The sequence below is a fragment of the Athene noctua genome, chromosome 2 (genome assembly GCF_965140245.1).
Source record: "Athene noctua chromosome 2, bAthNoc1.hap1.1, whole genome shotgun sequence".
NCBI lineage: Eukaryota > Metazoa > Chordata > Aves > Strigiformes > Strigidae > Athene > Athene noctua.
The window spans coordinates 125214572-125233316 of record NC_134038.1 but is presented as its reverse complement, the minus strand read 5'-3'; the positions used below and the strand labels follow the sequence as shown (position 1 = coordinate 125233316).

General features: G+C 36.6%; 1 protein-coding gene across 1 annotated transcript in view; it reads left to right on the top strand.

The window, feature by feature from the left end:
- Positions 1-546: 546 nt before the first annotated feature.
- Positions 547-18745, top strand: part of LOC141957915 (macrophage mannose receptor 1-like) — a 35377-nt gene continuing 17178 nt past the window's right edge. Inside the window, exons 1-15 of the mRNA XM_074900191.1 lie at positions 547-683; positions 2540-2941; positions 4098-4271; positions 5528-5686; positions 6572-6685; positions 7166-7297; positions 8150-8332; positions 9936-10093; positions 10747-10860; positions 11212-11327; positions 11635-11783; positions 14123-14322; positions 15704-15831; positions 16434-16521; positions 17745-17889. Of these exons, the coding sequence (XP_074756292.1) occupies positions 596-683; positions 2540-2941; positions 4098-4271; positions 5528-5686; positions 6572-6685; positions 7166-7297; positions 8150-8332; positions 9936-10093; positions 10747-10860; positions 11212-11327; positions 11635-11783; positions 14123-14322; positions 15704-15831; positions 16434-16521; positions 17745-17889 (2350 nt within the window). The 5' untranslated portion in view covers positions 547-595. The remainder of the gene's footprint in view (positions 684-2539; positions 2942-4097; positions 4272-5527; positions 5687-6571; positions 6686-7165; positions 7298-8149; positions 8333-9935; positions 10094-10746; positions 10861-11211; positions 11328-11634; positions 11784-14122; positions 14323-15703; positions 15832-16433; positions 16522-17744; positions 17890-18745) is intronic.

Sequence of the window (18745 nt, the reverse complement as noted above, 5' to 3'; positions counted from 1 at the left end):
AGCTGTTTTTCAGGTAGCTATGGGTGCTAGTCTCCTAGTTGCATTTATGTAGAAATGAAGGTCAGTAGGACAATGGCAATCTCATTTAGAAGGGAAGAAATTTTTATAAAGTCCTGCAGAGTGAATTTCACTTAAATCCTCTAAAATTCAATCCTGTCTCATCTCACACATGAAAATATGAGACTGATATGTTTTCCTGATGGTATTTTTTTTCACTGTGTAATTAAGGTGTAAGTTTTAAAAGCTGAGTCTGAATTTCTGTCTTTGGTATTTCACTGTTGATTTGATCCCATGAACTCCCCAGATGTCTCATCAGAAGAGATAGAAGTACTGAGATGTAACCATCTGTGTTTCACCTGGTTTCTCAAGACAGCACAGTTTGCCCTCAGTGATAAGTCGTTCTTTTTCAAAGGCAAAATTTGTGCTGTGTGGCCTTGTTTTTTTTGAAATGTGACATGTGACAGAATATTTCCTTATTTATCACTCTGAGATTTCTATCCAACCATCCAGCCTTTGAAACTGCAGAGGACTGGTCACTGTTCTCTCTTCAGCAGGACTTTATTGCCAGTAACTCTCATTGTCCAGCTTTTTGTGAATGGAAGAAAAGAAAACAGCATTTACAATTATGATCTTCCGGTGCTTGCTTGTTCTTTCTCTTGTTCACAGCGCTTTGCAGCTGGCCGGTAAGTGCCTCCCACTCGCTTCCCTTAAAGGTGTCTGTGAAAGTGGTTCCGTATCCTTTGGCATTTCTGGGTGATTCATGGTTCTGTGCCTATATGTACATTTTTAGTTTGGGACATATACACGGGGAGCCTCTTAATGGAGGGCAAAAGGCAAGGGCAGGATCTAACAGAAAAAAAGAAATGGATAGATAAGGAAGCAAAGACTGAATTCTTAATGACTTCATTCGTAGATAGTGGCACTATCATTTCAGTAATGGCAGAAGTTCAGACCTAAGAAAATAATGAGATATATTTGTGGTTTTTATTTTATTTTATTTTTTTATTCTTTACTTCTGTGTTTTGATTTTGACCTGTTGGTGTCTGGGTAATGGTTAGTAAAATCAGGCAGGAAAAATTCCAGGAGTGGTGAAATGTGGAATTATTTGTAGGATATTAAGATGTTCCCAGATGACTGTGCAATCTAGAGAGACTTAGTGCTTATAAAGAGGATTATTTTCATTCACTGTTTTGAAGAGACTCACTGAATTCACTGGCATTGATGAAGTGGAGGAAATAACATTTTTGTGAAATAAAGTTGGATTAAATTTAGGAAAGTTATTGTAGAATTGCAGTGACAATATTACTGCCATCCCATTAGCTGTGCTTCAGTTGTAGGTGTTAAACAAATGGCTTCTGGTAACCTGAATGCTTAAGGTTAAATCATTTTAGCTTTGTAAACTGTTATGGATTGCCTTGGAGCAAGTGGTGGTTTTTTAATTGCCCATGGTATCACTGCAGACCAGAACTATTATTTTTAGTGTACTGTATATTATAAATTAAATTGACAGCAAATTTTTGCAGGTTTTTAAATTAAATTTCTTCAGGTTTTAAATACATTTTAATTAAATATGACACCCAGTGATCAAGAGATAGATATATGAGGGACCAAAACTGGTTATGAATCCCACAAGCTTTGGAGGGAAATAAAACTAGGTGGTTCACAAAGTAGACCACAAAGCAGCAGAGCAAATTCATAGGCATGATTCGCTAGTGCTACTGATCACTGTAGGACTGAAATTAGCTCAGCTGCTTCTAGTTTATATTGGAGCCAACACTGTAGACATGATCAGAGAAACTACTTGGAGGGCTAGGGACCGAATTTCTGGTACAGGTGGACCTTTTAACTTCCACATTACCAAGTAGTGGTCAGATGCTACTACTACCCAGTCCTTGGTACTTTCTCAGACTGCGATTGGTTTCCCTATGTCATTCCTAGATTTAGGTTCCAATGACTCATAGCAGATACCGCAGGTCTGTGGGTCAGCAAGGTCAATGAGCCCAGAGTACGCCCTGTGAGGTCCAGAGATGTTCACCCACATTTATACAGTGAAAAGGAAAGGAAATGTGAATTTGAGAGTGGGGAGACAAATGGCTCAGCAAAGATGGCTGTTACCTCACTAGGGGACTTGTAAGATTTCCCAGGATGAAGAAAGTTTGTAGAGGTCAGAGATCTACATGGCCATACATGTGAGGATGGATGGAAACAGGGTAATGATAATAGCAGTGTGGTTGAGGGAATTCATGTGACTGAAGAAAATCAATCCAACAAGCTGCACTCAGTTGTGCTGATGCTGTTGACTGCCACTTGTCTACAGTATGTTGACATATAATAATGAAATACATATCTTATTGTCTACCTTATTGCTTTTTAATGTGTAAAATCGATCTTGCACTGGGCTACTCAAATACACCATGTTTTTATCAAATATGAAAGCAATGTCTCCTTGTTCGCGTGAATGGGAAGCAGAATCACGTCACATATCCACTATACATATATTCTATATTAACCATTTACTATGTATTATTTTGTTTCACAGAAACTGAAACATTTTTACTGTATAATAAAAACCACAAACTCTGTCTTCAGGCATCTATCATGCAGTCAGTTAGAACAGCAACTTGCCATCAAGACAATGAATCACAAAAATTCAGGTGGATCACTGATCATCAGCTTATGAGTGTGAGACTGAACCTATGCCTGGGGGTGTTATCGAAGGAGGATCAGGCTGTTATCACTCTGTATCCATGTAATCGAACAAGTGAGCTCCAGTGGTGGGAATGCAGAAATGAAAGCCTTCTTGCAATCCAAGGAGAAGATTTGTTTTTCTCTCCTGGCAATGAAGAACATGATAATGTTTTGTTAAAGAAGGAGCTGAATTCAAAGAATAAGTGGGAGATCTATGGGGCCATGAACGTTTTATGTTCTCAGGGGTATGAAGGTACAGAAAACTGATTCTTTTGTCCTTTGCACTAATTTCTTTGTGAGTATTAGAGTGTTCTGGATCTTTGTCTCTGACTATTCTGATTTCTCCAGTGATCATCAGAGTTTTAGAAAATCAGTGTACTGAGGGAGTTAGCCTTAAATTTAATGTCATATTTATGGCAAAGTATGTATTATATACTTATATAATATACACAATATTTTAGTATAAGTATTATATTAGTATCACAAGTATTATAAGTATTACATATACTCTTTATATATTCTCTAAATAGATATTATACATTAGTATACACATATATACATACTTACTTACTCTTATACTACATATAAGTATTCTCTAAAGTCACTATTGCTCACCATGCTGTGTCACTACATTGTTAATAGAGAGTATAAACACTAATAAGCTTCTTATACAGCACCCTGAAAATGTAATTACATGTTCAAGAAAGAAGCACAATACGGGTGAGCTGAGAAAGGGCTGGAAGTACCAGTGTAAGCAGACGAAATGTGGCTTTTGTAACTCAGCAGATGAGGATGCTTATGGAATAATTATAATTACCAGTCCAGTTACCTTTTGTCATTAACTGAAGTCTGATTTGCTCTGAATGTCTTTCCCACATCCAGAATGAATGTTCAGAAAATCATCTCACAGGATATTTGAAGTATTAAACTCTGAGCCTTGCATGTGGGAGCTGCTCCACTGTATGTGAGATACTTGAATGGTTACTGGAATAATAACAGAGATGGATTGTCTAACCTGATGTTTATTTTTCCGGGAAGTAGGACTTCTAAATATTAGTTCCTCCTCTTGCACATTTTATATAAGTCTTAACATTGTTTAAAATAGTAGTATCTTAGAGCAGAGGTCTGGAGCCTTAGTAAGTTTGTAAAAGCATATTGAGCAAAAATCTAGTTGTACATCTCATTTATGAAATATTACTTTACATCACAATAGCACTTCTCTAAAACATATGTCAGCAGCTTAAGTCTGAAAAAATGTTGAAATTAATTTTGTTATGGTTTTGGGAAAGGTAATATGGGAAGACCTTTGAGATTCAATTCAGTCATTAGCATAAGCTTCCTATTTTTCACAGTTTATATCAATTTATTATTTCCTTTATTATTTTACCTTTATTATTTTGTCTTCTCAGAGACATTTACACTTCTAGGAAATGCTTTCGGGGCACCCTGTGTATTTCCTTTCATGTATAATAAGCAATGGTATGCTGCGTGCACAGACGCTGGCCGCTCAGATGGTCGGCTCTGGTGTGCAACCACTGCAGACTATGACACAGACCAGCGATATGGATTTTGCCCATTAAAAGGTACGTTACCTGTTCCCATGCTGTTCCCCTCAGTGTGGTACTGGCAAACCAGCACTAGCAGAATATGGATATCTTTATAATAATGCATAGTTTACAAGAATGTACTTTAGTATATGGTGTACTGCCACATCCTGCATCTCTCTACACAAGGAAACAGTATGTTCCATAAGGATGTGGAGAAAAGTGCGATTGAAAAGTAAACCAGCATGCATTTCCCACTAATTGTGGGGGTGTTGCTGAGCAACGTGATAATTTTGAAGTCCTCAGTGTTTCCCAGTCAGGATGTGTACTGTCACCGTTGTACAATCCTTCTCTGAGGAGCCTGTTGTGAAGATGTGGGCACAAAAATGAGTGCTGCAGGAAGATTAACGATGAAGTTAACATTTCAGTCTGCATGATTCTCATGTGAATATTTTGTGAAAATGTGGCCTTTTATCCATGTTATTCCCTATTCATATATGCCTGGGAAACAGTCTTTCCATCCGTTCTGACAACTACCTCCCATCCCTGGCATTTCTGTGCAACTTCAATCTCTTTACGAAAACTGTCTGCCATTTCTGTGGTCAGTTCCCCCTTGTTCTTGACAAGGGAGCTTTACATTCAAGACACTGAAGACTCCTCCTGACACAGTCTTTCCCCTAAGTTCCTCATTGCTCCTGTTCAACATATGTCTCTTATTACTAAAATGCTTCTTTACTCCGGTTGATTCAAAACGTTCTTTTGGTGTGGTTCAGATCCATAGTCAAATATGTTTTCCAGGTCCCTATGAAGATACCTAGGATACTGAGCCCAAAAGGCATGCAACATAGGGTCAGTGAATAATTTTCAAAGCTTTTGAATGCCAGTCTGAGCTCTCAGGTTTTTTTTGGTGGTTTTGTTGGAGGTTTTTTTGTTGTTGTTTTTTTTTGGTTTTTTTTTTTTTAAATTCAACTCCATACTGACTTTTGGGAATAGTCAAATATCTGATTCAGTTTTGTATTGTGCTAGATTGAGTATGTATATAGCTCTTCAGCAGACCAAACCCACAAAGGTGATTAGAAGAGCACAGTGCAGCTCAGCACCATTGCTGTTCCTGGGCTCTGAAGCTGTGTGACAGGCTCATCCAGAAGCTCTTCCCCATCCTTCCTGTAACATATTCAGTGCTCTTGAAAGAACAGCACAGGTGACATTTAATGAGAATGCCTTGCATATTGAGGACCTGCAACTCATTTTGCTGTGGGTGAGTTTCTATCACCCCCAAATTATTTCCTCCACAGATAAAGACATCACCTGGACTACAGATCTGTTAACAAATGTACACTACCAAATAAACTCTGAGTCGGCTCTCACATGGCACCAAGCCAGGAAGAGCTGTCAGCAGCAAAATGCAGAATTACTGAGTATCACAGACATTCATGAACAAACATACCTTAAAGGTAAGGAAGTAAAACAAACCCTGAATTACATTCAAGATCTGTTCAGTCCTTCGTCACAGCTAAAGACTGTTTAGTATGGTTTTGGCTAATGTCTATGGACATAAATATGCATGAATAAGCAAAAAATCTTTTAGAATTTGCAAGTTCATATAAAAATCACTGTCAAATTTAATCACAATTCAAAGTATTCCACCATCCTGCAAGTGTAACAGTTAGACTTTCTATTTTAAAATGTTATATTAAAACTTTATTGATTTTTTTTTTTTTTTAAAAGAAATTCTGAAAATTGGAAGAAGTGAGTTTCATTTCTGGTCAAAAGGAAACTTTAAAACAAATTAATAATAAGAGAAAAGAGATACCTTTGTGACAGAAAAAGGATACATTTTGTGTCAAATGCAGTTTGACATCTGATTTTTTCATCTGACAAAGTTAAAAATATCAGTTATTCACAGATCCCAAATCGTGACTCTACCTACCCATGTATTGCTGGAGGAATGGTATGGAAGAAAGTCGTTATTTGTAATGACATATAACTTCTAAGAGCTTTAGTATTATTGTTTATATTTATGCTACACCAATATTTCTACTTAAATAAATCCAATGTTGTACAGAATTACCATATTCTACAGATACACTTTCATTTTGGATACACTCTGTCACATAACATCTGTGCTCATTTTGTATTAAGGAATAGAATAAGGGTTTTTTTTGTTTGCTTGCTTTTTTCAAGTAATCGAAGCTTCACCATATTTCAATTTATCAGTATCTAAAGATATTTGTAGTTAGATATTTAAGAACTGTAAGTCTTCCTAGAGACGGTATTAGTGACTATTGCTAATAAAAAGAAAGATTTATAAAACCAGTTATCTTCTTTTGGTTACTTAGAGTTAACAGAAGATATAGATTCTGCACTGTGGATTGGACTCAACAGACTGGACTTGAGGAGTGGATGGGAATGGATTGGAGGCAGCCCTTTCCAGTACTTAAACTGGGCTCCAGGTACCTGTGACTTTATTTGAATCTGTGTTTCTGAAGAAAAAAATATACATGGCTCAAATACTGCTTTAAATTCTATTACCAGATAGATATGTCACGAGATATGTGTTTTAGCTTTTCTTGCTTTAGCTTTAGAAATAACTTTTTTTTTTTTTTTTTTTATTAATGGCAATGTACCCCAGAAACTTCTGTGTATTGCAAAAATATTTTAGGTTGGAATACTGTCTTTCCCCAAGATATATGGTCTTCCATGTCTTGTCTCTAGCAACAGAACTATGAGGGGGTTACATGTTCATATCTGCTTAAATGATACTACACTTCATACAGACATACCTACTACTGGAGATCTACCTCAGTTCTTGCCAAAGCTGGGAAAGGGGCTCTCACTTCAGCTAGGAGTGATTTCTCCTGTGCATTTTAGAGTTTAGAGCTCTATTTGCCTTTCTGAAAAGTTTACCTTTTTTCCCTGTACTTTTCCCAAAGGAAGCCCTTCTCCAGAATCTGGAAAACTCTGTGCAGTTTTAAATCCTGAAAAAGCTAAATGGCAAAATTTGGAATGTGATCAGAAACTTGGTTACATTTGTAAGAAAAGAAACTTTACTCTGGTTCCCTCAGGTATGTTGATATATGTTGATAATTAAAAGTCAAAGCTCTTATCTGAGCTTTGTCATTCACATTGGCAAAGATGAATAGGAGAATTTATTAGAAATAGAAACGATTCCTTGTTTATCTGGTTTGCTTTTTCCAACCATTGCACCCTTTATAGGTTGATTTCCAGTCTCACCACACACAGAAAGAAACACGTATAAGCAAAGAATGTCCAATTTATCCTAGCTGTCCATGGTTTGGTAGTCAGGTCTCCACCCACTTTGGATACACACACTACTGAGCACAAAAAGAACAAACCAAAAATTATTTTTAAGGAGAGGGATTTTAGTAAAAATAAGGAAAAATGAAGAAAGACCAACAAATTGTAAAGATAAAAGATATTATAAGTATATAAAGATTTCCCTATTAGTGTTTCCCTATCTGTACGTCTAGTTGTAAATCTGTCTAGGTGACTTTTACTCTGTCAATATACTTAATCTTTTAAAAATTCATAAGTATTCTATGATAGGTGAAGATAACTTCTCACTTTTCATATCTGACAAATAAATACAACATAATATGGAAGCTGTTGCAATTAATACATTAGTGTAATGGTTACAGACATTTTACTATGTAAGAACCCTACAATTTCTATTAAATAATACTTGTATTAAAAAGCTTTCCATTTCCAAGCTAAAATTTCCAGATTTAGAATCATATTTATGTTTAATTTGTTTTGTGTGCATCATTTCCTTATAATGAGGATTTCTAAAGAAAATTTTTAGTTTAGAACCTTTGAGTAGAAGAAGTGAAAATATTTTCAGTATCATGCCCTTTGCATGGCATTTGAACTCTTCTAAAAGAGATGTTTGTTCCCAGGTGACATTGGGCCTGTTGCTTGCCCAGATGGATGGGTACCATATGTAGATCACTGTTACAAGATCTTCAGGGAGACCAAAAGATGGGAAGAAGCTTTGACATCTTGCCAGAAGGAAGGGAGTCACCTGGCCAGTATCCAAAGCCTTGAGGAACACAGCTTTATGGTGTCTCGGCTTGGGTACAGTGAGTGTTTCGGGGTGGGGGGGGGGTGTTTGCCTTTGCATGTAAGAAGTACCAGCTAACTGAATAACTGAACTGAGATTTAGCAGCTGCATTAACATGAAACACTGCAGCCAAAGACATGCCAGAGGTCCAGTGGCATCAGGCTGGTGCAGTTTCCTTTCTGCTTCAAAATGGATGCCCCCTTCTGTGCTGCAACTTTCAGAATTACTCAACGATCTTGACTTGTGTTTTGCTTTGCATGAGGGTAGAAGGACATCGGTCATCCCAGTGACAAGCTTTCTTAGTGAAAGGATTATGAAATATACTTTTCACTTTCAAAGAGGGCTCTTAATGGAAAAATAACATATTTGTACTGCTTTCTGTGCATTTGGGGAACTTACAGGGTGGTTCTAAGTCATTTTCCATGTTTTGTGGTCAACCAGCACCCAGATCAACAAGTTCACAGGTCTCTGCAGAGTGATGAAAGAAATCTACTAAAGAAGAATTTCAGCTCTCTACACTGCCAGATGGAAAAGATCAGAAAAGCTAGCCAAGGGGGTTTCCAGGCAGCAAGCTGTGGAATTGCCTGTGCTGCCTAAAGAACCATACTCAGGTCACTGGATCTACCATGTCAGAGAGGTCTCAATGTGGCTTTTTTGAAATCCCAGGCAGAAACATGAGGAGTCTGTAGACACGTTGCTACTTTTTGCTCCTGTTAACTATTGGTTTGTTTCCCTTTTTTGTGCTTAGAGGTTTTATTAACAATTGAAAAAGTGAAAGATATTCAAGAGAGGAAAAAATCCTTTCTGAAGAAAAAGTAATTTGCTTGGTGTCCAACCATACAAGGAGATATTTTTGATTTCTTATACTTTTTGATTCTGCTATCATACCCCTGTTTAGTGATTGCTAAAGCAATTGTGATTATCCTTCCATTTCTTGCTTGCTTGCTTTCTTGGTTGCTTTCCTTTCTTTAAGAATGCCTAAAACCATAGGATCCATGTACTAGTTTAGGCCAGAAGGAATCCCAGAGGTCATTTGATCCAGCCTTGGCTTGGAGCAGAGCCAGTCCCAAAGTTAGATCCAGTTGCTGATAGCCTTCCCCTGCTGAGTTGGATGTTGTTGAAATTTATATTTTAATTATTGCCTAAACAAGTGATCTAGAACTGAGGGGCTGGGCTTAAGGGGATTTTCTTTTTTTTTTTTTTTTTCGTTTCGTGGAAAGAAGCTTAAAACATCCATGCTTCAAGCTACATAAAAACAGTATTTTGAAATCTGACCAGGGCAACAGAACATAAAAAGTAACTATTCACACAGTTCTATCCTACTACCATAGTGTATTAACATTAGGCTGGTAATTTATTCTTCTCCCACTGCTATGAGGAAGAGAAGAAAAATTTTTTTATTAAGTGCAGGGATTTCATTGCAGCCTAATTTTCTAATGCATACTATCTTTATTCTAATATCTATGTGAAAATATTAATTTTTAAATTATCATGCAACACTAAATAATTTTATGTTTCATAAATTTATGAAAGGGATTATATGTTCTAGAGCCCAAGGGTACTGTGAAAAGGATGCAGTGGCATTAAGAGGTCTTTTCTAGTTCTCTGTTTCCATGTTTTAGAGCCAACAGACAAGCTATGGATTGGGCTGAATGATTATAAGGTTCGAATGTATTTTGAATGGAGTGATGGTACACCAGTGACATACACAAAATGGCACGTGGGAGAGCCATCCACCACAAACAACAGGCCAGAAGATTGTGTACTGATCAAGGGCCAGGTAACATTATTCAATACATATTTTACTTTAATATTGAAACTAACTTCTTAATAAAAGAATAATGTGTCCTGCTATTTCAGCAACTGGCTAGGGCCAGAAAAGGGTATGTGGGACAAAGGATGAAGCTAAATATGACCTTTCATTTAAAAAAAAAATGATTGTGTTACTGCATCATTGATGAAATTTTCTCTATAAGTTCATCTGAAAGTCACTGAATAAATTATTAGGGCTATAAAATAGGTCTCTGAATGTAGTTCTCCTGCTTTTTTTGAGTCTGGTGGTAAAGGTGACATGGTGATCCCTGCTGCCTCTTTTGTGCCTGCTCATCTGCCCATCCCTGTGTGGTACAACTGCCTGTGCAGGGCCCTGCAGAACAGGTTGGGGACCAGCTTCCTGCACCCTCATCCCCTCTTATCACTAGCAGCCATAGCTGTACTATCATAGCCTAGACTATTATTTCACTAATTGTGAACAGATTTATTTTCAACTAGGGGAACTGGATGAGAATAAAAAAAAATCTGTTTCAAAATGAAAGGAGAAAGAAAATGAATAGTTTTTATTATAAAGAAAGAAATTATTAACTTTCTTTTAGATTATTAATCTTCATTTCATTGTTATTTCCTTTCTTTTTTTTTTTTTTTTTCCTGCCACAGGATGGTTATTGGGCAGACTATATCTGTGAGAAGAAAGCTGGCTACATTTGTAAAAGAAAACCTATATCACAAACAGCTAGAGAAAAGGAAATTACTGATGCAGGCTGCAAAAAAGTAAGTATATAAGAATGGAACATAATTTCCAGATCAGAAAAGTACCTTGTCTGAGAATTATCTAGAATTATTTATATTATTTATGGGGGGGGTGTTGGTTTTGGTTTTTGGGATTTTTTTGGGGTGGGGTGGGGTGGGTGTTTTCATTATGGCATTTCTCAGTTACTTTAAACTTTAGAAAGCCATTTACAGAAACTGCTTAGAAGGAATTTGTAATTTCACTGCAAAAGGTTTCTAATTCATAATATTCATAATAATTGCATTTCATGCATTTTGAAATGGTATAGCTCACGTAATACATGATCTCACAATTATTTAAAAGTTATATGGAAATCCTAAATCATGTTACAGGGCTGGAGAAGATATGGGACCTACTGCTATTTTATTGGACATGTTCCAGCAACATTTTCAGAAGCAAATACCACTTGTGAAGAAGAAAAAGGCTACTTAGCCACAGTTGAAAATAGGTATGATAATGACTTTTCCTTGGCTTTTAAATAGGCAATGCTAGTATGTTCTGAAATATTTCTGGAACTACGATTCTAACGCAAAGTCAAACAACAAATTATCTAAGTCACATATGAGGTCTCTAGTTGAACAACAAATAAGTCTCGCTTTTATTTGTTGATTTATAGAGAGTCAGAATCCTATAATCAGGTCCTCTCCCCCTGTCTAAGCAAGGAAAAGGAGAAAAGGATTCATCATCAGATTAGAAAAGTAGGGTTTGGATAAATGACTTAGTTTTCACTTGCATCTTCATGATGCCTCTTACAGATATGAAGAAGCCTATCTCATTAGCCTTGTGGGGCTGAGGCCTGAGAAATATTTCTGGCTTGGTCTCTCTGATGTGGAGGACCAAGGCACTTTCAGGTGGGCCAACGGTGAAGTCGTCTCCTTCACGCACTGGGGTGCAGCAATGCCTGGTAGGTGCTGTGACAGTTGATGGTAGGTACTCTCTGAGGTCATGGTCCCTATCTGGGTTTGTACTGGCAATATCCTCTGAATTTTATGCTTTAAGCTTTCAGTATATTCTACAAGAACTGGCAGTTCTCACACCCCATCTTTTAAGTTCAAAGGGAACAATTTGAACTGCGGTTTTATATTAGGACATCTGATATATTTGCCAATAAGATTAAACTTTTTGGTTTGACCTCACAAAGAGATAAAGAGCAGCTACCGACAGCTCCTGAGACTATTCCACACTCATCCCTCTAGTGGAAAAGTTAGCCTGAGAGAAGAGTTTGAAACAGAGCATCTGTATAAGGATTTAAAGTTAGAATTAGAAAATCACAGTATCAAAAAATGATCATACCGTTACTTTTTTTTTTACTTGTGATACTAAGAAAACTGCATTCACGGGATCATACTCTGCAAAAGCATAGAAAACAAGATTTTGGAGTGTCATGAGGAAATCTGCTCTCCCCAAGATACACTACATTCTTCCTAGTGATCATTTGTCTGAAAACTTACTCAAAAATATTCAGTGAAACTATAAATTGTAAAATAAAACAAAAATAATAAAAAATTGCAAAAGACTGAGTGTAATAAAACTTCTGTAAATGCCATGAGAAAAAAGCTTGACAGGGAGTCTGTGGTGCTAGCAGATGATCAGAGTATAAAGGGAGCACTTGGACATCAGTCTGGAACAGTGAAGAAAGATTAGTTTCCTTGCATCTGTGATCACTGAGGAAGAAAACAGGCTTTCTGTGCTGGAAAGTTTCTTTGTGAGGGTATGATTGGAGAGTCTATTTCAAGCTGAAATACCAGGAGAATAGATTATAGAACAAATAAATTACCCGAAGAATAGCAAGTGAGGACTAAGCACAGCTGCAAAAGCAGCCAAGTGCTGCGGAGGTTACATTAAGTAAACTGTTCACTTTAATGTGTAACTACCTGTTAAAACGCCTTGACAGCTAAGGGGTGAAAAAAGGCAAAGTTGTTGCCAATATATAAAATGGTTCCAGAGAGATGTGGGGAAATACAGACCAATAAGTCATTGGTAATTTAGCTGAATTTGTAATAAAGAATAGAATAAAGAAGATATAGTGGGAAAGATATATAAAATTACTTGTGTAAAGGGAGATCATGCTCACAGATCTAGATCTCCCCACAGGAGCCAAAAGCGTATGAATAAGGGAAACGTAGTTAGTGTGGTCTATCTCAATTACCAAAAGCTTTTCAGCTTATCTGACCTGACACAAGAAATCTCTTAGATGAATAAAAACTTTGATAAAAAAGCAGGGGATAGAAGGTGTTTTGTTTTGTTGTTTTTTGTTTTTTGTTTTTTTTTTTATGTGGGCTATTTTTTACTTGGGAAGAGTGTTCACCAACAGAGTCCCATAATGATTGGTGCCAAAGCCCATACTGTTCAACATATTTACACACAATCTGGAAAAAGTGAAATAGTGAGGTGACAAGATTTGCTGATGATACTAAATTATTTCTGAAGACAGTGAAGATGTGCCTGTGAGAAAATGTGGGACAATCTCAGGAGAACAGTGACTGAACATGATCAGTAAAATTAGGTGAACTTTGATGCATGTAAAGTGATGCTGACAGAAACAAATAATATGTCTTGAATTGACATAAAATGATGAACTTATAGCTGACCATTTAATTTTAGGAGTCAGTTCTTGGCACCATGGTAGACATTAAAACATCAGGTCTGTGCTTAACAGGAATCAGAAAGTAAATAAAATGTTAAGAATACTTAGGAAATTAAGAAAGCACATGAATAAGCCATTGTATAACTCCATTCTGTGCATCTATCTGACTGCATCTTGTACAATGTATGCACCTCTGGTTCCCTCTGAGAGAATATACTAAAATTACAGCAAATGTCACAAGCCTCTGTTGAAGTCTGTATACCCACCAAGGTATATGTACCAAGGGATTTGTTTCCATCTCTATGAAAATCACTAGTGACCAAGGTTATGCTACCTGATATGAAACAGTAGGACCTCCCTCCCCACAGTAAAAACCCCAAAAAACAACTTAGTTTCTACCCATAGAATTTATTATGCATGACATTAAAAAAAAAAAAGAAAAATAAAAAAGAAAAGCAGGATCCCAAACTACTTATGATCTCCTGAGACAAAAATACTACTCTTTGCCTGTGTGAAAACCCCTTAAAATGTAACTCTGTTATCAAGTGTTATTTTGTATGGCAAGAAGCAAATGGCTGCTGCTCAAAGATTTTAAGTAAGAATTAAACAATTTAGACTACGTAAAATATCCAACTTGGTTTTTGTTTCTCATAAAGGAAGTAATCCAGGATGTGTAGCCATGAGAACTGGGACTGCAGCTGGATTATGGGATGTTCTCGACTGTGAGACAAAACAAAAATATATCTGTAAGCAGTGGGCAGAGAGTGCAACAGCTCCACCTCTTCCAACTACTGCTCCAGTCCCCACATGCCCTGAAGGTTGGGTAGAAAACAACCATAGTAATTCCTGTTTTAAAGTAAGTGCCCAAATAGTTAAATGAAGAAGAAAGGCTTTTAACTGCTTGGGGAGGGGGGCGTAGGGGGGAAGACAGAAAAAGAAGGGACATCTTCATTTTGCAGTATCTGAGATTGGAATATAGAAAAAAAATCCCCACAAAACCAATACACAAAACCCCCCAGAAAATCCCCGAACATCTCAGGGAATTATTGATAAGAGAGGAGAAACTAAGGAAGATGAGGTTGAATGAACTGGTCAAAAGGGGACGGAGAATGACACAGGAAGGAAAATGAGGAAGTTCCAATTTGGAATTGGAGCAGAAAAGGGAAGAAGAGGAACCTAAATATCAAGTCCTTAGAAAGACAATGAAAAGATAAAAAAGAAGAAACAAGAGACAGTATTTGCAAAACTATTGAGAGAACAATGTCCAATGTCCATATTAAAAAGCAGAAGCAGCAAATCTTGGCTGCTCCATGGCTCTATATCAGTTGTGGTCACTAGGTTTGTGCAAAGATTTGTCTGAGGTGTGTGAGAGTTCAGGGGACAAAGAGAAACAGTTAAGTGTATCCAACAAGTAGCACAATGCCTAAGGCTGGACCTTGTTAAGATAAGCACACTATCCCCCCAAATAAAGCATAAGAAGTCACATAAAAGCTTAATTAAATGTTTATGAAGGACATTTATTGGAGAGTTTCTGATGCAAAGTTACAGATAACTCCTATTTGAAGTACACTCAGTTATGTCTGAGCATGCATACAAAAGGATTTTGAACAAGAAATGAGGGTGATGTGCAAACATTGATTTGGTATCATACAGAATAGACGTGCTAAGTAAGTGTAAGTTGTTAATATTTGTTAACACTTTATTGAATTAATTAGTTCTCTTTTTATGATGTTATTTAAAAAATTTCTTTAAAACTCAGCTGGAATGCTATTTACTTGGGTTCCTTTATTCCCATATCAACATTTTTAGATTTTGTCAAACTTGTGTATATTCTGTTAAACTACCAAAATGTTAGACATCACATTACAAATGTAAAGTGAGAGTTATGAGCCATAATGAGGTCATTCTTTTGCCTGCATCTTCAGATTCATCCCAGGCCACCTTGCCTCTCCACCACAAACACCCACCTTTCCCTTCACCTGGAAGGTGGCCTGGGCCCTCCTCCAAGTAAAACAAGTTAAAGGAAATGGTATTCCCTTCTAGCAATTCCTTTCCCTTTCCCTTTCCCTTACTAACTTGCTAGACAACTCTAGTGCAAAAATTTTATGACCAGAGTAATTAATTCTATTTCTCTTATGGACTTGGCTTGTATGAAACCTCATTTACGGGTAAGTGAGACTATGAGTCTTTATTTTATTGTAACATAGCTAATATGTTTTAAAGTAATTTCTCCATAGTGTTTTCACAGATCAAATATCAAAAAGAAATCATGGCTTGAAGCTCGAGAATTTTGTAGACAAATAGGAGGGGATCTGGTCACCATTAACAGTAAATTGGAGATACCGTTACTAGTAAGAGCAACATAGTGAGTATCTACTGTATATTTATCTTATCAGATTTAAGAGATGTTTCATATGAACTATTATGAATGCTCTTAGATGATTTCTGAAATACATGGATTCCTCAAAAGCCAAAAAACCTGTGATACTTTGAAATTTTATCTACTCATGAATGTTTTTTAGCCGTTTCATGAAAAAAAAAAGTTCTTTAATCTAGATATAATTTAGAAATACATATAGTTGTAGGGGGTGGTATTTTTAGTTGGGTGGAAAACATGACCAATATACATACTTTTGACTCACCTTGAAGTAGTCATTGCTTAATCTGAATCAATTTTCTGAATCTGTAATGGCCTTTCCTAAGAAAACAGAACATAGAGGAAATATAGGATCAATACTACTAATAAGTCTGATGAATAAGCTGTTACCACGGAGCCACAGAAATATTAGATATTTCTATGAAGAACATATGCATCTGTATGCCCTTCACCAAAGATAATAGGGTATTCATTACAATTTCACTGTACTTTACAATGTGTTCTATAAAGTTTAGTTATATTTTTCTTGATTTTTTTTTTTTTTTTTTTTTTTATGTTTACACACTGCTCTGCCTTGTCATTTCTGTTAGTGATACTGGCTGTAGCTTTCAAAACGTTTGGCTTGGTATATTTTCCTTGAATCCAGATGAAGGATTTGCCTGGAGTGATGGCTCTCCAGTGAGTATTTTAAGTTTTCATCAAATTTGTTTGCTTCAGATGTTTTGGGGTTTGTACATGTACATTTTGGGTTTTTACTGTTATCTTCATCAAAGAAAACACTAATCCTGCAAATGTTTACGTGGCTGTTAACCTTTATTATCATTACTAAAATCATGGCAATACATTTGAACGCATAGAAATAATCTATATCTCATCAGGATCTGTAGCTTTCTGCACAGCACTCCAGCATATTTTCTTTTCCAGTAATATAAAGCGAATACATAACTTCAGAACATAAAAATTCATCATACTGGATATTGTATCCTGTCTCTGGCAGCGGTCAGAAGCATCTTAAGAGCTAATCAAACAGCAAGCTTATTTCCCAGTATACTCCTGCATCCTGAGTGATGGCTCAGAGTCTTTCAGAGCTCAGACATGTAATCTTAAGAAATTTATTTCCATGAATTTATCCAGTCATCTCTCAAGCCCATTTAAATATGCACAGATGTGCAAAATGTTCCTGCAGGATTCCACTGCTTATTACTCTCCCTTTACCCCTACTCTCTATTCCCTCTTTTTTAACCCAAGCAATGACCTTTCTTCTTATACTGCAACACATTAGTTTCCATGGAAGTTTTGGGAAGTGGTTTACCATGAACTTTTTGAAAATCCCAAGTCGGTTATATCAAATGGTTCTCCCTTCCCATTTGGATGTTCGTTTCTTCAGAGGTAACGCCACTAGGTTTGTAGGACATGACTTCCCTCCCAAAAGGCACACTCCCATCCTCATTAACCACAGGGAAGGGAAGATGTGAATGTTGAATTGATGCACCGTACAATCACTGCTCCCAGATGGCTGTTGGTCAATGTAATTTTGAATCAGGTCACAGTTGATGAAGTGATGAAGTGAAAACTACCTTGTCTGCACATGGTTAGCGTGAGTGGAATGAGGGTGAAGTTCATAGCTAGGTGAATTTAATTGGAAGCGGTCCATTTGCCTGTTTCTCTCCTGGCTGTGTGTAGGGCTTGAGGTGCAAACAAGAACAGAAGCCCTTCATGGCAAAACAGTTTGATCTCCTGACATCATTGTCTCACTGTAAAATTCTTACAGCTTTCCCTATATTTGCACCTCTTTATTGGGAGGCAGAATCTATCAGACAAAACCAAGTTGCTTCTGTTTGCCAATGGACAGTACAACTACTGACAGACAAAAAGAATAAAAAAGATCATTTCTTCTGTAGGTTAGGTACACAAACTGGGATGATAGTCCAAGAAATTCAGGAGGACGCAAATTCTGTGGTGTACTCAACGGTGGGACTTTTTCTAAGCGATGGTTTCTTTCCGTCTGTGAAGTACAGCTTGACTGGGTTTGTCAGATAAAAAAAGGTAGATTTATTCTTCTCTTTAAGCAAAAAGCTTACATAATTTATAAGTAGTTGCTCTCCTAATATAAGAGAGAAAAAGACACAAAATTAAGAACTTTTTCCAAATGAAGGTCAAGAGCGTTGGGTAACATAATATAGGCCAGGATTCTTCAATGATAGGTGATAGAATAAATACATAAATGTATTTATGTAAATTAGGATGTATAAATAATCCATGTGTTTGCAATTGTTTTATAGATTGCAAATTTTTTTAGTAATAAGAAGTTTTTGCTTGTATTTTTGTAATGTAGAAAGTAAGGAATTGTGAATTCCTTACAATACTGCATTTTACACTGACACAGGTAAAGCGAAAAACCAAAACCAGTATGTTTGTACACCAAAGATTTAGTGGTGCTCCAAGTTCTCCTTTAACTTTATTTAGGATTCAACCACTTTCGGAAAAGCAATGGTTCAAAGCAGTGGCATTTCTTTCTTTATCAGAACCAGAAATAACTCACAGTCAGTATTTATAGTCATATATCATTTTGCTTGCAAATATTTGGGACTGAGAGAATTTTTTGACAGAGCTAAAATAAATCTAGTGGAAATTTTCTCCCTCTTGACAAGGAGACTCCTCTGGAGGATTATGGAATGTCTACTGATGGCTCAGTATAGGGGCTGTAATACCAAAGTTTAAAGTGTTTCAGATAAATCTACTATGACTTACAGACTGGAAGAGCAATTTTCCCTTACATTGCTCTGCATAGCGATATGATCCAGCCAAAGCTGTGACTTCAATGACGTGAAGCCCAGCTTATGATACAAAATTACAAGTAGATGACCATGCATATTGCATAATGTGTAGCAGAATGTGTGCT